Source organism: Podarcis gaigeae (genome assembly GCF_964106915.1).
Source record: "Podarcis gaigeae genome assembly, chromosome: 6".
Classification (NCBI taxonomy): Eukaryota; Metazoa; Chordata; class Lepidosauria; order Squamata; family Lacertidae; genus Podarcis; species Podarcis gaigeae.
The window spans coordinates 41,045,949-41,068,019 of NC_139682.1; the positions used below are offsets into that span (position 1 = coordinate 41,045,949).

Below are 22,071 nucleotides of genomic sequence, written 5' to 3' on the forward strand. Positions count from 1 at the left end.
CATATAATCCCAAATCATCCTGAGGGCTACAAGTTTTAAACATTGTTTCCTTGGAAATAACTATTTACTGCGTTCATTGGGAATAGTGTCCTAGTGAAGTAGGGGGCTTTCAAACAACCTGTTTATTGAGCGTTCATTCTGATTTGTTTGCAGGACGGTTAGATGATGTTGCATCAAAGGAAGTGTTATCGCACTTCCCAGTGTATTCTCCTTCACTTTCCTTATCACAGAAAGTTGCTATTGATCTCGTTTGTTTCTCAAGAACTCCCAATCACCTATAATTACACAACGTGAATTAGCAAGTATGCGATTGAATCCCACTTGAAAACAGGGACAGTCTGGGAGTGACCTTAACGCTTTTTCTGTGTAAGCAAATTGGGATGAAAAGAAGTCTGCAAGGGACCGATGTATGACATTCACTGTTGATGGGGAAATAAGTATATAAGTATATACCTCACAGAGCTGGTGTGAGGAGGATGGGAGAGGCAACATCTATGCTTTTTGATAAAAAGGCAACAAATAAAACGCATTTTTTTTCTGACGTGGTCCCGAGGTGCTAAAACGAGGATGTTTGTGGAGTGCTGAGAGTCTAGTAATGATTTTGTAGGATGCAGTTATTTTCAAGATTCCCGCCTCTTGCTTGCTGCTGGAAACGCGCTTTCAAACAGCTATGCTAAGGCTGGCTTTTCAGAGACCCAACCCCCGCCGTGTGGCTCAGTTTCTGTAATTTTAACTTGTCTCCATAGAACCGATCGCGTCTTCTTGGCTTTCTTTGTCTTGGAAGACAAAGCCCGACCACAGGATGCACGTCCTTCCTCGGAAGTCAGCTCCAACGGAGGTCCATATAGCTCTGCTCCCACGCAGATGCGCCTGGCGAAGCATCCTTGAGATTTCTCTGACAACACAAGGCTTCGTGTCTCTCCCCCCCCCCCCCCCCGCTTTCTCTCCCCCACCGCCATGGACACCTTGCGAAATAGGTTGGCCACGTGGGCCGCCGCAGCCAATGGCTGCAAGGGGGCGGTCCGGCAGCGGGCAGGTTTGTAGCATTTATTGGCTCGGCGCTGGCCGGCCGGCTCCAGCGGCGCTTGCAGTCTGCCGATCGCTCTCTCTCCGTCTCCCTCGCTCTCTCCGCCTGCTTTCGTTTGTCACCTGCGCCGGAGGGGGCGATGGATCGCGCCTGGCCCTCCGATCCCCCGGCGGCCTCCGCCGCGCTAAGGGACGGGCTCCTGCCGTCGCCCAAGCCCCCGGCGAAGAAGCAGGCGGTGAAGCGGCACTACCACAAGCACAACCTCCGGCATCGCTACGAGTTCCTGGAGACCCTGGGCAAAGGCACCTACGGCAAGGTGAAGAAGGCGCGGGAGAGATCCGGCAAGCTGGTAAGGAGAGAGAGGGGGAAGCGTGTGCGTGTGCATGTGTGAGTGTGCGGACCCGCTTTATGCCAGTATGCCGGGAACTTTCAGGCTAAGGTGCCTATTGCGCTGCGTGCACATTTCCGCCAAAGCTTCTCGGCCATCATCGGCCAGTTATTGGTTCTTTGGGTGCCAGGCAGGATTCTGACCCTGTGCCAACTCCTTGGGGCGGAGGTCCCAGCAGCCCCCCATAAAATATTTGAAGGGGCCAGGCACCCCCAAAGTTGATTTGGCACTGACATTCAAATAGGGTGCGCGCGCGCCACATCTGGTGATCGATTATGTGGGGTGGGGCTTATCTGCCCCCCGTCAAATATTTTATTCAGGTTGGCCCCCGTGGTTGGGGCTGCTGCAAACCCGAACGCGCTTACACGGAAGTCAGGCCCCTTGAACGCCTTGCTTGCTCCTAATCCTGTATAGGATCGCGCTGTTGATAGGTCTCCTCCTTTGCAAGGTGTCAGGACAGGGTTGCCCCGAACAAGTTCCTTTGCTTGTCTGAATAGAATCCTCCCTCACCCCCCGCGGTGCCGCAGTTTGTTTGTTTTTTCTCCCAGAAGGATTCCCCGGGAAGATCTCCCTTGAATCTTCCCGCTGTTTGTGCCACCATCAGCACTGCTGTTCCTTTTCAGTTTAGCAGCGAGGTGGCTGGCAGCGGCAGGACTCCCTCGGCCAAATTCTCCTGCCTCAAAGCCCTTTCTCCCGCTGGCTGCCTCTGCAGCAAGGGCGGCGTTCTTGTCCTCCAGGTTTTAAGCCGGCAACTGGGACCCCCTTTGGCTTTCTGTATGGCGAGATGCCTGGCAGCGGCTCTATGGTATTTGCGCATCTGATGCCATAAAGGTTGGCAGATTCTCCCTGGGAGATCACAGAAGACTTCATCCTCTACAGCGCAGGGTTGCCTGCTGCAGACAGTAAAGGCTGAGGGGCGATTGGTGCTGCAGGAAAGCGCTTTCCAAGAGCGGGGAAGGGGGGGGGCGAGGGGGCTGCAGGGTTTGCTGGTGCCCGGGGCAGCTTCGAGATCCTTGGAAAAAATGTGCGCATTCTCTTTCTCTCACCCACCTACCCCCAGCATAGAAATAGATTGCATAATGAATGTCAGTTATCTTGTGCCAGAGTGCGTTTTTTTTTTTAAAAAAAACTGCAATTCAGATGAGCCTTGTAACTAGCTCTGCAATCTGAGTCTATGCAGATTTACTCAAAAATAAATTTGACTGGTTTTTAATGGGACTTACTCTAAGCTAATGGCACATGGGTTGGCAGCCTTCACAAATCTAAAGTTGCAGGGAAGGGGAGGTGTGCAAAGAGAAAGAGGTTGGTTGGGTGGCCGTGTGAGACAGGGATTCTCCCCCCCCCCCTTGTGGCAAAGGCCTCCTGGTTCCAAATTAGTGATGCAAACAGTGAAGGTAAAGCGAATTAATCCTAATCTGAGTTAATAAACTAAATTGGCAAACTGTGGAACAGGCCTGTGCAAGTTAATGGTGGCCTTGCAAAACTTCGCTTTCCTGGTGTGAATCATTCTGGCTGGTGAGGAACAGAGTGGTAGGATTAAGGGCAATTACATCCTACTGAGCCAGGGTGGTGAAAATTTCACCTCTTCTGCAAGACTGCCTTAAGTAGCTTTCTTTTGTGGTGACAATGGCAAGGCATTTATAGCAGCAGTTTCCTTGCAAGGCTGAGCTTTGGTGGTAGCCAAAATGCCCTTGTAAAATGGGAGGACAAGTGGTTTGGGGGCCCCTTTTGGCAATGACACTCTTTCCCCCTCCCTTAAAAGTAGAGGACAAAGCTAGCCAATCCTCTGCTGCTATATTTAGTTCTCCTCTCTCCTCTGCTGTTATTGATCTGACATGAATTGCCTGTCACTGCCACTGTTTGCCTTTGTGGCTGGCCTCATTTGAAATGGGGAAAGTCGACTTTCATTGGCTGGAGTTTGCAGGCAGGCAGGCAGGGAGGGAATCTCTGCAGAATCTAGGAAGGGACCCAAAGCTCTCAGGGTCTCTCTCTCCCAATTTGACCTTAATGTGCTGGCGTAAATTAGTATTTCTGGGGAAAGTGCATCAGTGTCTGTGTGAACACAATTAAAATTAGCCCAAAGGCTGTTAGGGACTGTGTTCTTAATAGCAGTACTTCCAGGTTCTGAACATGGGCACCTAAGCAGCTAGCCTGTTCGAAACCTACTGCACAATGACTGTGGTCTCTCTACAAAACCCCTGTAGGAGAAGGCGTGTCTATGCAGGCCTTGGCAAAGCCCTGGATTTTGGGAATAAATTAATCTGGTGGCATGATCATCTTGGCCCATTAGTGAGCAGTGTTGATGTGGGTGGTGGATAAACAGCTCCCAGTCATGCTGACTGAAATGGCAGTTTTGTTTCCTTGTGAAAGGGGAATTTGCATGTTGACTTTTGGGTATTGTAGAAGGAAAGAATAAATATTACTGCATTAGTGGGCTTGGCCTTTTTCTGCAGTGCTGAGTTGCTCAAACATGCAAACAAAAATTGCAGGTAGTCTGGCGCAACCCGATGCCTCTTTTGTTTCGCATCATATCCAGCCTAATCTAATGAATTGTGCCTATCCCACCCCTATCCCATCTGCTATTAAAACCAAGAACTGTTTAGTTGCGACTCTTGCATTGCATTGGACTAGATGACCTTTGGGATCCCTTGCAACTCTACAGTTCTATGATTGTATTTTTCTGTAAGTATGTCTGGCACTGTCTTCTTGGGCAATACCAGCATTGCTCTCCAGATGCTACTAATATCAAACGGTGCAGCTCCTCTCCTAATTTCAATGTAAAACCCCAATTTCATTCTGTTTATTCCATTTCCACATGAATGAAAATTGAGATGTATGTGATAACCGGTGCCTCTGTGTAGAAGACGCAAGAGTCACCATATCTCAGGGAATCATCTTGATCACCTGCTTTTGCTGACATCTAGGCCTGCTTAGGCTTCAAATGCATCCAAGCAAATCTTGCTCTGTGATGTTGTGGATCAAAGGAAGTAAATCCTGAGTCAGCTGTAGAGGAGTGCACATTTTAAATGAACTGATATTGTGTCAGACGTACTGTGACTGAAGAAACCAATGAACTTTTAATGCAGGCACCTTTCTATGTAAGTACCCTACCAGGTACTTAATATATTTATTTGCAAACAAGGCTCATATCAGGCCTTATGAAATTACTGGTTTATTTGCTTACACAGAGATTATGAGCAGCCTTCTTTTCTATCTGGAGCTTCATGTGAAACTGCAGACCAGATGAAAGTGATGAGCTGAATTGGTTTCTACACCTGTTTGCCATTCTGCGTCTGCCTAAATGCTGGAGAGTAGCTTTTAGCTTTTGGCTTTCCGCCAAATCAAACAGGAAGCCTGCTGTTTCTATAGACTTTGCTAGCAAAATGTGATACATGGACTCCTAGTCCTGTGCTGTGCAGACAAAGGGGGAGGGTGGTGTGCCTAAAAATGGAAAGTCTCTCTCTCTCTCTCTCTCCCCCCACCCCACACCCCCAGTATCTTGGGAATATTGTGGGGTAGCTGTTAGTCTACTGGTCTGTGGCAGCAAAAACAGGGAGCTTGTGGCACTTTTGACACTCACTCTCTGCCAGTAGGATATAATTCATTGCTTTCTGGGACTAGGGCAGTGAGCAGAATCTGGAACTGGTTTTGGAACCACCTGACAGACTTTCATTACCTGTCGGGAGACCTCTTCCTCTCCAAAACCATAATTAAAACCGGATTTGAAATGGGCTTTAAAGCCAAATTATAACAATCAAGCAGAACTGACTGGGGATATACGTGGTCTGCCTACAATCATAGTGCACTATATACAGTGGTTAAGCCTCGCAAAAGATGTGCCTAGTCTAACTGGTCTCTGAAAGGGTGTGAGGCTAGTAGTCTAATGGAGACTTTCTCAAAGTCTCTTGCTTTCCGAGTGCATTATGAACAGGGGCAGGGGAATTTCTTATGGGTCTAGAATCATGTTCTGATCTTCATTGCTGCCATCTAATAAGAATCCTGCTTAGCTCCTGACCCCCCCATCAAATGTCATCCTCAGTGAAGAAGAAAAATCAGTGAGATGGATAAAAAGTTGCTATTTTTTGCATCCCTTCAATTTGTACACTTTATTGTCAGTTATATATGTGAGTTTCTACAGAAATGATAACATTTCTAACACAGGACCAGGCTGAAGGCCATGGGTAGCCACAGAAAGCACAGATCCGGTTACTCTTTTTTAGCAAAATTAGGAGCTTTCACATAATTTCAGCTTCTAATATGTCCCTTCAGGGATCTCTAGGATGAAAAGTTTCAGAAAATCAATAATGCAAGCCTGGATTGTTGTTGATACTAATTTGGGGCCGGATTATCAACATTCATACATCACACATTGAGTGTGTTAGTTGCAGCTTTAATCACTTCAGAAACTCACACTTGAGCCTGTGTGCTGGAGGGGCAGCCAGGCAGGTGCACAAAGGCCTGCATGTGCTAACACATGTGAGCACACTTTGATTTGTGTGGCTGTTGCCCTTTATTAATTTATAGTACTTTTATATCACTTTTTGCCATACAGTGGTCCCAAAGTGGAGCTATTAAAAGGCTGGCTCTTCTCTTCCCAAATGAGCTCAGTCTGGCCTCCAAGCTGTGGTCCTTTAATTGTCAGGCAGCACTCTTAATTTCTGGGAAGGCAAGGCAGGCGGCTCTTGGGTAGCTGTGCCCAAATCCTTAGGGCAGTTCAGACCAGACTAGATGCCAGGCATTCTGGGTACATGCCTCTGGGTCAGTGAATAATGGAGCAATGGGGATTCTCAATAGTGGGGGGTTCCTGAGGGGAGGGGTGGAATGGATGAGTACCCTTGTAAAATCAGTAGGCTGCATCTTTGTCTGTTGACCAAAAAAGGGCTTTGCGTTGTCCAACAGTTGTGCACATTCCAGAAGGGAGGCCAGGTGATAAGGCGCTGAGGCCGAAAGGGTTAAAGATTAACCCCCTGAACCAAGGCCACTTAGGGAAAGTGACTTGAGCTCAAACACACCATCTGTATTGCTTCCAACATTATTTACACCTCCTATTTATTTGGTTCCCCCATTCAACCTTGCTGGTTGGTAGGCAATGCATTTAGCAGATAAGTCTTAACTGGATGTGGGCGTGATGCTCCCTACTTGTAACTGTAATGCCAAGTGTAGGTTGGATGTTGACCTATGTGACAACTCTGGATTAAGTAATTCCTATTGCAAGAAAACTGTAGGCTACCCCCTGCCTCCAGGCACCTCTCCCTATATTATTCATTTTTCTTTTATGTCATTGATTGATCTATACATCTCTCTTGCACAGAAGAACCTGCTTTGAACTTCCCTGATCATTTTTGCAAGAAATGATTCATGATGTGCACATTGAGCTCACATAATTGGTTTATCTTTTGGGGATACAATTCCTTAACTTCAAAAAGCTGCAACAAACTCATAAGTGGAGAGGTGGTGATGAAATAGGTATTGCTAAACAACACACTGCTGTGGCAATATTGCCCAGTGACCCTACATATGGAGAGCAGTCAGCATTGGTGGGTAAATATTGGGTTAACAAATTGGGACTTGCACCACTTACATTTCTCTGAAAATATTCTTGTTAGGATAGTTTTTGTGATTATTACACTGTGATTGAGGGCAACTTTTATTTTCCTAAAAGTGCAGTGGGAAAGGCCACCATCTTGGATTCTTGTTTGGCTCGCTTTGGAGCTAATTTGAAGCTTGAGAACAAACCGTTTAGAATTGTATATGACTGCTAAAATCATGGGATTTTTTGAATAGGAAGTGCACATGAATCTGATTTCTTGGAACCCAAGCTAACTTTCTAACTAGCAACTGGACCATCTCTTGATTCTGTTGCCCTTACTCAGGCCTCCAAGGCCAGACCTCTTTGCTGCCGGAGCAAACAGGGGATAGCTTGGTACCCCATCCTTTGAACTACTTAAATCAGGGGTAGGCAACCTAAGGGCCGTGGGCCAGATCCAGCCCAATCGCCTTCTCAATCCAGCCCACCGTTGATCCGGGAATCAGCATGTTTTTACATGAGTAGAATGTGTCCTTTTATTTAAAATGCACCTCTGGGTTATTTGTGGGGCATAGGAATGTGTTCCTTCAAACCCCCCCCCCCAAATATAGTCTGGCCCACCACGTGGTCTGAGGGACGGCCCACGGCTTAAAAAAGGTTGCTGACCCCTGACTTAAATGCACAGTGCCGCCCTCTATCTGTTAGTGGTAATAGTGAATTGTGCGTTGATGGTGGTTGCATGGGAGAGAGCTCTAACACTTCACTGCTTTTGGGATGCAAGGCCAGGCCTCCCTTTCCTTGTTGTTGCTGGGAGGCTTAGTATTATGTGTCCTCCAGGATCCTTTTACAGGATTAATGCTGTTCCGCATTCTTGTCTGATAGAAGAAAGGAGGTTGTGCTGGATTCCCTTGTAAATTCAACCCAAGGAGTCCATTGTCTTCACAATCCCTTTGAAAGAGGATTAGCTGCATCTATTCTCTGGTCCTCTCACTTTCCCTCTCTCCTCCCCTTCATTTCCTTGTGGAGGAATTTTCATAATAAAGAAATCTGAGCAAACTTTGGAAGGTTTCCTCCTGCCGGTTCAAATTTCCACCATTTTGGATTGCTGGTTGTATTGGTGGGGGGTGGGGGGTGGGCGGAGTTCTGTGTTTACTAGTACTTCTTTTCCACAAAAGAGAACATTATCTGGAACTCATGGCTTCTCTTCCATTTCTTTCTTTCTTTATAAATTTGAGCGACTTATTCTCAGTCTAATATAACAGAGAACTGTTCCTAAGGGCATCAAGTAAAGCTATTGATATTAAGTCATGTTCACTGGTCACATTCCATACAGTGATGTATCCTAACTGCAGAAGCTCTTAGCCTGAAACATATGATGCCTGTGTGTATAGCCCCTGCCTTTAAAAAGAACAAAGCAGGTGTATGTTGAAAAGAACATGATAAACTTCAGTGCAACTTTGATTCAAATAGAATAGGATTGTCTTAATCACTAGCCTTGAACCAAAGTGTTTCTAGAGTCAGTGTTCCCCAAGAGTGTCTCTTTAGTTAGCCAATCAGGTTGCATGCCTCCCATCATGCATTTCTTCAGTTGTCAGTATAAACATGTGAGCTTCCAAATACTGAGCCAATTCTTAACTCCATATGGTACTTTAAAGCTTCAGATTCTTAGTAGCTGATGCTGTCATGCACATTTACTGGATTTTTATTATATTAGCAAGTAAGAATTTGTAACCCATCATTTTGTTGTGTCGATGCCTCATGTCCACCAATATGGATCATTTTTAATAGATATTACCCCTGTGACACAGAGCTTGTAGCTGGTCTATTTCCAATCACGAACACACTGGTATGTTGTATTTCCATCAGCAAGGAAGGAGATGACTTATTGGCTAACCATTTTTCAAACTCCCTGTTTTCCAGGTTGCCATCAAATCTATCCGGAAAGACAAAATAAAGGATGAGCAGGATCTTGTCCATATCCGGAGAGAGATTGAAATAATGTCGTCTCTCAATCACCCCCACATCATTGCTGTCCATGAAGGTAAGAACATTTAACACACTGCCCCTCTTCAGGTACAGGTACCACTGTATATCCGTATAATATTGGCGCCAGCTTCCTTTTCATTATTTTTCAGATGTCTGACTTTTCAGAAAGGGGTCAGGCTGAACTCAAGAAGTTGTAGCTCCAACCAGATATACATGGAGAGACCCATATATAATCAATTCTGATGTCGTTAAATATGATATGCATAGGGCATGATTTCCATTTACTATAGGTATCAAAAGTGTGCTAAAATGTTTCTGTAATTTTTAGGAGGCTGTCTGCAAAACTAATTGGGGGGGGGGGGCAAAAAGCTCTTTTCACTCAGCAGTACTGGTTGCTGTTTCTTCTGGTTCCCATTCTAATGTACAAGTAAATGCCATTTTTCGTCAACTCCACAATGTTGCAAGGGTTGAAACTCTCTGTGGCTTCTACCGGAGGCACAAATGGATGACTCAGTAGTAGCAGCAGCAGCACACAGATCTAGAGGGTAAAAGTTCCCCTCCTACACCCTTTCGTACTTTCTTCCTTGTTTTTGTGTACAAAACAACTTGTAGTGGCGGCACAGTCTCTATTTTTTTAAAAAAGGAATATCAGCCAGCTCCTATTATTTCCAGCTTTGAGAGTAGGGATTCCTGCAAAGTTGTTCTTAGAACTCTGTGAAATGCCATGAAAGGTGTGTGTTCTAACCTGGAGCCTGGCTCCAGGTATTGCACATTTATTGTTGGCATATGGCAGATACGTGCAGTATTGTAAATACTGGTAACGGTGAGAGTTCTTAAGGCACCGTGTTGCTAAATATAGCAGAAGGGTTGGCATTTCACAAGGCTCTGTGTGTTTGTACAGCCTGTGCCATTTGGTCCATAGCTCTTACTTTAACCCCAAAATGACTTGAACGGTGTGTTAAATTGTGATAGGAAAAACCTGACCTTAAGCTACTAACTGGTAAAATGCATTAGACTTGAATGAAATGTGCCTGTTTGTTAAACAGGCAGGTGTGCCATCTTAGAATTTATATGAATGTACTCTTTAAAATAGGGACGTGGGTGGCACTGTGGGTAAAACCTCAGTGCCTAGGACTTGCCGGTCGTATGGTCGGCGGTTCGAATCCCCGCGGCGGGGTGAGCTCCCGTCTTTCGGTCCCAGCTCCTGCCCACCTAGCAGTTCGAAAGCACCCCTAAGTGCAAGTAGATAAATAGGTACCACTTTATAGCGGGAAGGTAAACGGCGTTTCCGTGTGCTGCGCTGGTGCTGGCTCGCCAGAGCAGCTTCGTCACACTGGCCACGTGACCCGGAAGTGTCTGCGGACAGCGCTGCCTCCTGGCCTCTTAAGTGAGATGAGCGCAGAACCCTAGAGTCGGACATGACTGGCCCATACGCTGCATTTGCCTTGCATGAAGATGGCATAGGAAGCATCCAGCGGAGATGCTGGAATAGTGAACTGAAATGGTAACCTAGAGCACCCAACTTCATGAGCCTGATTTGGAAGGGATGCAAGTCAGGATAGGAAAGGAACGGGGTTCTTGGTCTAGAACTTCCATCATCCCTAACCACTGATCACCTTGGTTGGAGCTGATGAGAACTGGGAATCCAACAACATCAAGAGGAGCAGAAGTTTAGATAGGAACTAAAGCCACAGACTTGTCATCAAGATTGTTTGGCTTAGACATCTTGGATTCTTTGTGATTCATCTTAATGCCGTTCCTGTTCTTCTTCATGTAGTATTTGAAAACAGCAGCAAGATTGTCATTGTGATGGAGTATGCCAGCAAGGGAGACCTCTACGATTACATCAGTGAGCGCCAGAGATTAACTGAGCAGGAAGCCCGACATTTCTTCAGGCAGGTGGTGTCTGCTATCTACTACTGTCACAAGGTGAGTCAAATTGGATGACTTAAAGTCTTGGTGCACCTTCTCATGTCTGTGCTGTTTATCCAGCAGTTACTTAAGACACTTTGAAAGTCGAGAAGCGTAGGAGTCTTGAGACTCCGTTCAAATATCACCAGGAGTTGCCCCCTTGTCTTCATTGATCTCCCCAATGGTGTGATCCACAAGTTCTGCTTACCATGTTATAGCAAAAAAAGAGGGCTCATTCTCTTGCTTCTTGCTTTCCTTGTATCTGTTGACTCATCCACAGTGCCAATTTAGCACTAAAGCACAGACTGTCTGTGGAAAAGCAGCAAGGTAAAGGCAGAACTGCTCTGACCTGTGCCTAGAAACCATGGGGCAAGCGGAAAACCACTCTGACCCATAGAAGAAGAGTTTGGATTTGATATCCCGCGTTATCACTACCCTAAGGAGTCTCAAAGCGGCTAACATTCTCCTTTCCCTTCCTCCCCACAACAAACACTCTGTGAGGTGAGTGGGGCTGAGAGACTTCAGAGAAGTGTGACCGGCCCAAGGTCACCCAGCAGCTGCATGTGGAGGAGCGGAGACGCGAACCCGGTTCCCCAGATTACAAGACTACCACTCTTAACCACTACACCACACTGGCACCACATGTTTGTGGATCTGTATTGGTCTACAGGGAACACACAGTGTGCAATATATTTGCATCACCATGCAGCAGCATGCTTCAAGCACGGATCATACAATATGTTATGAATGAACTGTTATAAAACAGTTGCAGATATAAAGGTTAGTTTTTATTGGCAGTCATAGGAATTTTGATGTTAACGAGGACATAAACATTGGAGGGCTACCTTCCTCCTTAAAGGAAAGACGTGACAGGGGAGGGCTATTAGACCCTTGTCCTGCTGTACATAGTGGGCCAGTTTGAGCAATACTGCCCATGCCAAGGCATGGTGCCCCTGGGACAAGTCATCTGAATTATAGTGTACACACATAGGCCCAAACTGCATGCTCAGTTTCCACAAAGGGTTTTATGCGCACAGGCTGTGTAGTTTGGATGTGTTCTATGTGTAGTATTGGATTGGACATGTACTGTGTTCTGTGCAGAGGTGATAAGTTGTTGGGAGACAAGCAAAGCTGCATATTTCCTCAGGGTGTTTTGTGTACTGCTAAGGCACTGTTTTCCTAATGAGGTTAGTCACAGTAGTATTGTCAACGTCAACCTTGCACTTGGGGGAACACCCATAGCTGTCACACTGGATTTAATACTAAAAATGTAAAGCATTCTGGCTTGCATTTTCACTCTTACTTGAAGCGAAAGGGTCCCTGTGAAGCGACAAACTCAGTTGTGCTGATCTGTATGGGGAATGCGAACAAACCTCTTTCTACCTGCTGTGTCATCAGTTTTTTTTATAGTTTTAAATCTTGACTGTTAAGGAAACAGATGCCGATAGTATTGCATCACTGAATGTTTAGAGACAGAGCTCATTAGATTTCATTGACTCTTGAAAGTCTGGATTTGGTTAATTTTATTTTTGCCACTTGCACAGTGTATACCAAAAATGGTAAGCTCATATGCTAAACTGGAAAGCAGCTAATCTCATTTATTCTACCTTCAAAATGTGTTCCTGTGATCTGCTGAAGTTTTGAGGCAGACAAAAAAACTTAAGTTGATAGATTCAGCTTGTATAAAGCACTTGTAATATATACTCAGGCAATAAATGTCTAGAATTCCTGGCTTGCTCCTACTTTGCATGTTTTGTTTTTGTTGCAGAATGTGGGGAGGAATGTAGAGATGCAGTTTTGGAACTCTCTCTTTCTTTTGGGAAGGAATTTTGGGATTCTAGGAATGTTAAAGGCCAGAGGACAAAAATGGGCTTGCGTGGTACATAGGAAGGTGTGATCAGAGAACATAATTGCAATTTGTCATGGCATTACCTAAACTCCACATTGCAATAATATGGACTAGGAGCCTGACTTCTTTCTACTTTGCTCGTGAAATTGTTAAATAATCAGGCAATGATAGCAATTGAATGTGATGGGTCCATCATATGATTTCAGGTACATGGCAGATAGTGGTACCAAACATTGGTCAGATAATAGGCAACATGTGGATGGCCATGAGCATGATGCATCTTGAATGCAAAGGAGAGAGTTTGTGCTTGTATCTGAGAAATGACACTAGCAAACCTGACGTTCTTTCACCCACCATCTTGTTTCGGAGATGGGGAAACAAGAATAGCAACATGAAACACTTGGTTAAAGAGGTCCTTTGTAGACATTTAGAGCTTTTGTCATTGTTTAGTGCAATTGGAGCTTTCATTTGTTGTGATCCTACTTATTTTCATGGACTTGCGATTATGAAAACATGGCTCTCAGGTTTGTATGCAAGCACATTCTCTTATGGAAAGTTCTCTAGTTGTGTAGAAGAGCACTACGACAGTAGAATAAAGTGGAAGGTTCTCAATTTGAACCTAATTGTTGGGCCAAACATTTGCTGGAAACCCTTGTTAGAACTTTCTCTCCTGTATTCCTAGCGGGTGTGTATATTGTGTCTCTCACTTTAGTTTCCTGTCTGGCTGCTTTGGGCTTTTTGCCCTTAAGAAAAAAACCAACAGTCTGTTAAACACACTGCTAGCATCTCTATAGATGGACAGAATTAGTAGAGGCAGACTTCTAGCATGCTTTGGCTTCCACCAGAAAAAACAAACCTAAACTCTCCTTTTCCCTCTCTCAACAGAATGGAATTGTTCATAGAGATCTGAAGCTAGAAAACATCCTTCTGGATGCTAACGGCAACATCAAGGTAAGTGGAGCTATTCAAGTTGTCAGTAGCTTGCAACATGTGATGTTCAAATGCCTGTGAGGACATTATTTGCACCTTTAAAGTCAAGGTTGCTTTCAGATAATAGCAAAATATACAGAAAAAGAGGACTTCGAAAGTGCAATAGAACGCTAATGACAAAATTAAAATCAATGCAAGAGAGAAAGGGGGTGGGAATCTAACGAACGTTGTAGCCGGTGAATATGCTTTACATTTGCATTGTGGAGTTGGAACCTGGAGTCTTAATGTTTGGGCAGCCACAACGCCCTTCATCCTTGATCATTGACCAGGCTGGCAGGATGTGATGTGACTTGGAGTCCAACAACATCTGCATTTGGAGGGCAGATTTGGAGTCCAACAATATCTGGAGGGCAAGGATGGTTCAGACCATGTTGTCTGTGGGTGGTTCTCATTTCCAAACTGGCACCTGCTACTGTTGGATGCCAGGGTTGCAAAGGGGAAAGGTGAGCCTTGCTATTTCTTGTAACTGTGGAAAACAAGAAAATGCTGTCCTCCAAATCCTTGATATTTGTTGGGGACCAGGATCCTTTAACCAGGAAGACGAAGGAGCTATAAATAGCAGCAGTTACCAGAATACCAGGGCATATCTCCCATGATAAACATGCAGCTATTCCGTGTAATCCAAATAGTGACTCATGGCAAGTTAGGGATAAGGGGGAAGTTTTTTGTGGCTTACAAGCAAGGAGGAAATGCCTGTTTCCAAGATAATTAGACCACATATTTCAGTTGTCAGGCTTAAGAATAATCCAACAGAGTTTATCCTAGTTCTGTGCAAAAGGATAATACCTAGAGCTGTCCTGCTATGGAATAATAAGAAAGTAAAATTCCCAGGCACCTTTTGAGCAACAGATGGCCAAGTAGGAAACTTCTCTGATAATTGAAAGAAGCAATGTTGACTATTCACACTCAGTGGAAGGATAAATCTTACACCAAAGGTAGCCAATATGTGGCCCTCCAGATATCATAAAATCATAGATTTGTAGAGTTGGAAGGGTCAATGAGCTCATCTTGTCTCAACCTTCTGCAATGCAGGAATCTTTTGCCCAGTGTGGGGCTTGAAACCATAAGAGTCTGAGCCTCCACCAGCACAGCCATTGGTTAGGGATGACTGAGTTTGCAGTCCACCAGCAGACAGTACATAAGGGCAGCACCTTGGGCTATCCTTTTCTTTATGCAGAGAAAAGAAATCCGTTGTAATAGCTTTAAAACTGCGATGGTCTTACTGGACCGCCAGGCATCTGCTATGATAATGGTACATCAACTAATTCCCATAGGCGCTTATGTAGCCAAACCCTTCTGTAGGGGAGCTATTGGGTCTGGGTTCACAGAGGTGATGGGGGATGCATGAAGATGACACTGCCTCAAGACTTGTGGTGTCAGCCCACTGAGTTTCCTACCTTTCATAATGCAGCAAGAGGAACTGGTAGGAAAATGTGGTATCCCAGAACTGTTAAAATCCAGGGGGCTGCAACTCCTCATACATTGCAAGGATAAGGAAACAAGGGCCCCAAAGTTCTGCTTAATGGCATAAACCATGTACTCTTTCACCCAGAGAGTTTTTCCTCCTTAAAAAAAAAGAGCCAGTCAACTGTTAACATAATGGAGATTTTTGTGCAGTTAATAATAAACAAAGACCTCCCATGGTCTATGTTGCCTGAACAATAGGCCGTTCCGCAACTGTGAACCTGGAAACATGTTCTGTACCTTCTGGCTGATATGATTGGCTGTGGGGCTGGATAAACAAAGGTATTAAAAATGTGTTATCAGCAGATGCTTGCAGCTGTGGCACAAGCGCAAGACTGGTAGAGCTCAGCTGCTCAGTCCTTCAAGCCCTGGTACATTCCTGATGAAGCACTTCTGCTTTTAGTCTAGGAACTGAATGTGCTTTTAGGGCTTCCACCTTTTCCCCAGAAGGCTCCTGAACAAGTGCATGGCAGGCAGAAATTCAACTGGTGCAGCTGTGATCCAGTTCACAGCTAATGAAGCTGTGGGTTCAGATTTCAAATCTTAATTCAGGCCAGCAATATTTTTAATAGACACAATGCAGGTTATGGTAGTGGTCTTCTACCAACAACAGTGCTAACCTGTGACCTTATTTCCGTCCCACCCCTAGATTGCAGACTTTGGCCTCTCCAATGTCTTCCAACAAGACAGGTTCCTCCAGACCTTCTGTGGGAGCCCCCTCTATGCATCCCCTGAGATCGTCAATGGAAGGCCTTACAAAGGACCTGAGGTAAGAGGGCTGCTTATAAAACAAACTCCAGACCAAACCATTCTCTCAGGCCAGTCCCTCATGGGCTGGCAGTTATGTACCCCCTAGTCTGGGTTTCTCTCTCATCTTCTGCCTTCCTTCAGGGCACAGAAGCCTTAGGCAACCCCAGGGAAGGTGAGGCTTCCCCTTCTTAGACCACTGATGGTTCTGTCCATGTGCTCCCAGGCCTGAGGTTCCTTGTCTCATTTCCTTGGCAAATAAGATGATATTGTCTACATGGCACATAGTTGATATGTCTTTGCCTAGCAATTAAAGCAGCCTGCTCCATCCAACATCTGCTCCGTCCAACATATGAGCCCTCCGTGTGTTTGGAGCTATAACTTCTGTCAGCCCCAGCCAGCATGGTTGGGGATGAAGGGAGCTGTAGTCCAGTGACACCCAGAAGGCTGAATTAAAGCAGTAGCAATGAGCAACACAGTCCTTATTCTTTTCAGCTGCTGATGCTGCTGTCTCTTCTGTTTCTTCAGGTTGACAGCTGGTCCCTTGGAGTGCTCCTCTATATTTTGATTCATGGCGCAATGCCTTTTGATGGTCAAGACTACAAGACTCTGGTCAAGCAAATCTCAAGTGGTGACTATAGAGAGCCCACCAAGCTATCGGGTGAGTGGAAAGGGCAGTTCTGCATTCTGCCATTTTGATATTGTTTTATGAAAGTGTGGATTACACATCATGTGCCTCTGTGTGTAGTTAACACAAACAACATGTAGCACATAGCAGCCAGTGCATGCAACTGTCCCTGTTTATTAAATAAAATACGTAGTCATGAACATAAGGAGAGCCTGCTGGATCAGGTCCATGACCCATCTTAGTCCAGCATCCTGCTCTCACGGTGCAGCTAGATGTCATGGCTTTTGAATATCTGTTAAACAGGCCAAGCCATTGGCTGAAATAGAGGTGGAGAGGTCAGAGTCTTCGCTTACTGGAAGCACACACAGAGATTCTGGGGAAAGGAGATTTAAAATGGAACATGGCCCTTACCTGTATATCTGATGTGGTTTCTTTGTCCTTCAGAGGCCTGCGGCTTGATCCGGTGGATGCTGATGGTGAACCCAGAGCGCCGAGCCACCATCGAAGACATTGCCAGCCACTGGTGGGTGAACTGGGGCTACAAGGTGCCCATTGGGGAGCAGGAGTCCTTGCGTGAGAACGAATCTCCATTGGCCACGGTGGCAGAGTGGCTGCGCCGCTCCTCCAGGCCCCTCTTTGAGAACGGCTCCAAGGTCCGCTGCTTCTTCAAGCAGCACATCCCTGGCGTCACGCTGGAGAGGCAGCGCTCGCTGAAGAAGTCTAAGAAGGAGAACGACGTCTCCCACGCTCTGCAGGAGACAGGACCCGTTCCCGAGAACCCATCCAAATCTATCCTCAAGAGACCCAAAGGCATCTTGAAGAAGAGGAATTCCTGTGAGAAGACCCAGGCCCCCCCTCCCACTCCTCCTCTAGTGATTGCGCCTCCTGTGGACACAAGGAAGGAGGGCAATACTGGAACTGCCCTTGACTTGACTTGCGTCTTGTCATCCAAGGCTTTGAGCTGCAAGAACGAAGATGTTGCAGCCACCCCTACCGCACCCAAGAAGGGAATCCTGAAGAAGCCCCCAAAGAGAGAGTCTGGCTATTACTCCTCCCCAGAGCGCAGTGAATCAGTGGATGTCTTGGACTCTAGCATGGACCTCGATGCCAATGTCTTTTCTGGTGATGCCTCCTCTGCATCCTCACCTCAGAGCTCCAGTTATGACCATCACACCAGGAGGAAAGGCATCCTGAAACATAATGGCAAGTATTCTTCCAGCAGCACCGAGTCAGACAGCGTGCCTGCCAAGGTCTTCTCCCCTTTTACAGAAGTCGCCTTGCCCAAGCTGCCCCTGACCTGCCGTAGTCGCCCATCCAGTGCGGTGAGCGAGGACAGTATCCTTTCCACAGAGTCCTTTGACCAGCTTGACTTGCCTGATCGGGTGCTTGGGAGTGGAGGCATCCCGATGCGAGCATCTGTCTCTGCGGATGACCTCCTGCAGCTGGAGGAGGAGGGAGAGGCGGGAGGTCGGCGGCTCCGCCGCTGGACAGTAACTCGTTGCCAAAACCCTCTGGCAGATAGCTGCTTCTCCCTGGTGGACTGCGACAACGTCACCGAGGTCTACAAGCGGGCTGTGGCCATCAGCATGAAACTCAGCTGAGGGGGCCACGGGAAGACTTTGCGCTAAACAATGCACACATCTGCAGCGATGTCTCGCAGTGGCTCTGGCTCGGAAGGAACGGAGTTGTCCAAACAATTTGCACTTCCTTTTGAGGTGGGACGAGAGAACTTTCCTCAGACTTTGTCTTCTCCTCCCCCAACAGGGTTAGAAGTGCAACCGGCTAGAAGTATTTATTTGTTGCATACGCTTTGGAATGTAAAGAGAACACTCAAGGTTTTAACAATGGCTTGTTCTGGGTCAACAGGGTACGGGAGTGTGTTTGGAGGGAGAAGAAGGTATGTTGGTAGGAAGTTTGTGGATATGGGATGGATCTGTAAGGGCAGTGTAGTGGGGCTGGAGTATTAGGGGAGAAACAGGGAGGCATCTGTTAAGTGCAGGGCAATGGGTTAAAAAAATAAATCAATCTCTGCCTTCTCACAGTGAGTTGAAATCCTAAATGGTGGAGTCCTGTAACACTCCCTTGAATACTTTCATCTTCTCCAAACAGACCCTGATGATCATCCTTTTGATCTTAGTGACTGGGATGGTTATTTTATTTGCACTGTGCTTCTTTAATTGCACAAAGATCATAACTGAGGTAGAAACTCCAGAAGGGCAACAATGATATGGCAAGGCAATAGGAAAGGAATAGCTCTTGAGCTGCAAAAAACTAGGTTTCTGGCCCCTTGGAGAGTATCTGCACTACAATCACAAAAAAGGGTGACTTTCTATATCCTGATATTCTCAGCCCTAAAAAAGTGGGGAGGGGGCAAGGGCTTGCTAATGTGATTCTGAGCATCCTCCATAAAATCAAGACTGTCTTTAGAAAAGCCTTGGTGGTTGAACTAAAAGCATGCAACCGTGGTGTAAGTAGGATGTCAGCTGTTGAGAACTCACCACAGTAACAGCACACAGGACCTCAGAAAGATTCCTCACCATCCTTCCTGCTTTGGTTTATTTATTCATTTGAGCAGACTAGAATATTTTGATTCTTAATTATAGATTCTAAAAATAAAATAAAATAATGCAAGATGGCTAAAGGTGTATCTCTATCCTTTGTGTACCTTTCCTCTCTGCACCTCCTGAGAGAGAGATTGCAATTTTGAGAAAGTCAGTTTGACAACACCTGTGACCATTACAGCAGTCATTGTGTATCTCAGGAGATTGGCCTGCCCTTATTTTTGGGAAAAGATATTGACAGAAATGTGAATCAAATCAGAACTGGGCACTGGGGCACATGACATCTGAATGCTAAATGGAAGCCTTTACTGGAATGGGAGCAAATGAGAGCGTTTAAAAGAATAGGCACATCAGGCATTAGAGAAAGTGGGCATCTTGTCCATGATAAACACGTGTGCCTTTTAAATACAAAAGTATGAACTGTGGCTCTGAGCATTAGATAAGTAAACTTACGCAGTTTAATGGAAGAAAGCCTTCTGGTGTCCTTCATTTCTCAATAGACTCTTATACCCCCTAAAATTCCTCTCTAGAGGTCTGGGGGCCCCGCCTGAATAATGTGGGGTGAGGCTGTGGGCAGAGGACTGGAAACTTTCTTTTTATGAACTCCTTGGAAGTTAACTTATCTCAGCCTATGTATGTTTGCCCGGATAGCTGTTACCTAATGGGGATTTTGCTGTTGCCAAGTATTTCAAAACACTGCTTTTCTGAGCAATGCAAGCTACTTGATGAAATGTTTTTGTTTCTTTTAATGGTTAAAGATGGTATTTTGTGTGTGTCTGTGTTTTGTTGTTTTTTTTTTTTTAAAAGTAACTGGTGACTTTATAATATCTAGCAGGAAAGTGATCTCCAGAACATTTCTATCTTGTAACCCTTTTGGATTCCAAATAACCTGTTGCACTATCTTGCCATGTCTTCTCTGGTTGGTCTTCCAACTCTGTTTGCTTTGATTATTATTTTTGCCATCCAGAGAAGTTAATTAATACAAAAAAAGCAAAATGAGACTTGAACTCTCTGGTCTATGCAGCTCTCCTTTTTGCAAGCTGATGGCAAACAATGGTTATGCAAAAAGAATAAAGGAAAAGGAACCAATTGTTGGATGCGTCAGTTGTCGTCATTGCCACTTCACTGGTTGGCCTGCCAAATGGTTAAAAGGCTGCTCCCCACCCACTCTTCTCTACTGGTCTCTTTCACATTCTCTGAAGACTGATCTTCTGAGATCTTCTGAAGCTAGTCACATCAAAATACTCTCTAGGCAAGACCACAAACTCATTTGGCCATCAATCAGGACATACTGTGAGCCCCTGGTTTCCATATGGGCAATTATGACCATTAGAAGGTAAAAGTGGGTTTTTCATACCTCATCGCAACCCCAACTGATTATAAAACATAGATTACTTATTACAGTTTTATCCCACTTCTTCTTATGAGGGGCATGCTAGCACCCAATAATTCCTGTTGAGGCAGAGGAGAGCACTGTATTGCAAATGGTTGGATATTAGAGCCCAGGATTCTTGCATTAAGCACTCCAGCCCCTGCACCTCACTGCCTCTCAGCAGTGAGAAACAACTCATTCATGTTAAGTAATTACACAGGCTATAAAGGTCTATTCTTTTTATTACTTTCAATTATATCTTGCCTTTCGTCCCCAGTAAAGGTAAAAGGTAAAGGACCCTTGGATGGTTAAGTCCAGTCAAAAGGTGGTGGCGCTCATCTCACTTTTCAGGCCAAGGGAGCCGACGTTTGTCCACAGACAGCTTTCCGGGTCATGTGGCCAGCAAGACTTCTGGCGCAACAGAACACTGTGACGGAAACCAGAGCGCACAGAAATGCTGTTTACCTTCCTACCACAGCAGTACCTATTTATCTACTTGCACTGACATGCTTCTGAACTGCTAGGTTGGCAGGAGCTGGGACAGAGCAACCATTGCAGGGATTTGAACCACTGACATTCTGATCAGCAAGCCCAAGAGGCTCTGTGGTTTAGACCACAGCTCATGGTTCTGGGAGGTGGGGCAGCCTCCAAGTCTTATGGCTGGCTCAAAGTTACCCAACGAGCTTCACGGCTGAGCACAAATTGAAGCCTAGTTCTCCCAGGTTCTAGTCCAACACTAACCACTACACCATAAAATGCAGGAAAGATGTTTGTACAATTTCAAACACACCCTCCCAATTTCTTTTGCCAAAAGGCTTGCACAGAAGCTGGAAGTCTTCAACAGTCTTACTGGATGCTATTGGTGTAACACATGAAGCTTTCAAAGAGTCTTTGTTCATCTAGTCCAGTATTGCCACTCAGCCCCTGGAGAACCACTGCCAGTCAAAGGCAGTGATCTCCACCCTGCCCCACACCTGCTGCCTGATCCTGCTAGCTAGAGATACCAGGGACTGAACATTGGGATGGGGCTTTTTGTGTGCAAGTGTTCCCTGCTGCTAGGCTTTGTACAGTTCCTCTGAAGTGGGGAGGTGGGATAAAACGGACATGGAACTGCACAATTTGGGGGAATCCCTTCCAAAAAAATAGGTAAAGGTAAAGGTACCCCTGACCATTAGGTCCAGTCATGGCCGACTCTGGGGTTGCAGCACTCATCTCGCTTTATTGGCTGAGGGAGCCGGCGTACAGCTTCTGGGTCATGTGGCCAGCATGATTAAGCCGCTTCTGGCGAACCAGAGTAGCACACGGAAACGCCGTTTACCTTCCCAGGTTGGCAGGAGCAGGGACCGAGCAACAGGAGCTCACCCCATTGCAGGGATTCAAACCGCCAACCTTCTGATTGGCAAGTCCTAGGCTCTGTGGTTTAACACACAGCGCCACCCACATCCCTTCCCAAAAAATAATATTCAGTAAATGGAAGTCTGAATTGCCCTATGCACTCAAGAGGTTAATGTTGCAGAGGATTCAGGATAATCTTGGGCTCATCCTCACTGCCCTGCTGCATTTTCCCCAGGGAAACCTGCAGTTTAGTGCTGAATTGGGGGGGGGGGAATTGCAATTGGGT

At 45.8% G+C, this 22,071-nt stretch overlaps 1 protein-coding gene across 1 annotated transcript; it reads left to right on the plus strand.

The window, feature by feature from the left end:
• Positions 1-1,065: 1,065 nt before the first annotated feature.
• NUAK2 (NUAK family kinase 2) lies at positions 1,066-20,167 on the plus strand. Its single transcript, XM_083745581.1, has 7 exons — positions 1,066-1,376; positions 8,863-8,983; positions 10,706-10,857; positions 13,574-13,639; positions 15,792-15,911; positions 16,418-16,550; positions 16,962-20,167. The coding sequence occupies exons 1-7, from the start codon at positions 1,167-1,169 to the stop codon at positions 18,116-18,118; spliced, it is 1,959 nt and encodes a 652-aa protein (XP_083601707.1). The 5' UTR covers positions 1,066-1,166; the 3' UTR covers positions 18,119-20,167.
• The last annotated feature ends 1,904 nt before the right edge of the window (positions 20,168-22,071 follow it).

Bases quoted from the DNA above. Each gene is read 5' to 3' on its own strand.
- NUAK2 (XM_083745581.1), top strand. From the start codon at position 1,167: ATGGATCGCGCCTGGCCCTCCGATCCCCCGGCGGCCTCCGCCGCGCTA. The intron at 8,984-10,705 runs GTAAGAACATTT...TTCTTCATGTAG, and splicing joins CATCATTGCTGTCCATGAAG to TATTTGAAAACAGCAGCAAG. The intron at 15,912-16,417 runs GTAAGAGGGCTG...CTGTTTCTTCAG, and splicing joins GGCCTTACAAAGGACCTGAG to GTTGACAGCTGGTCCCTTGG.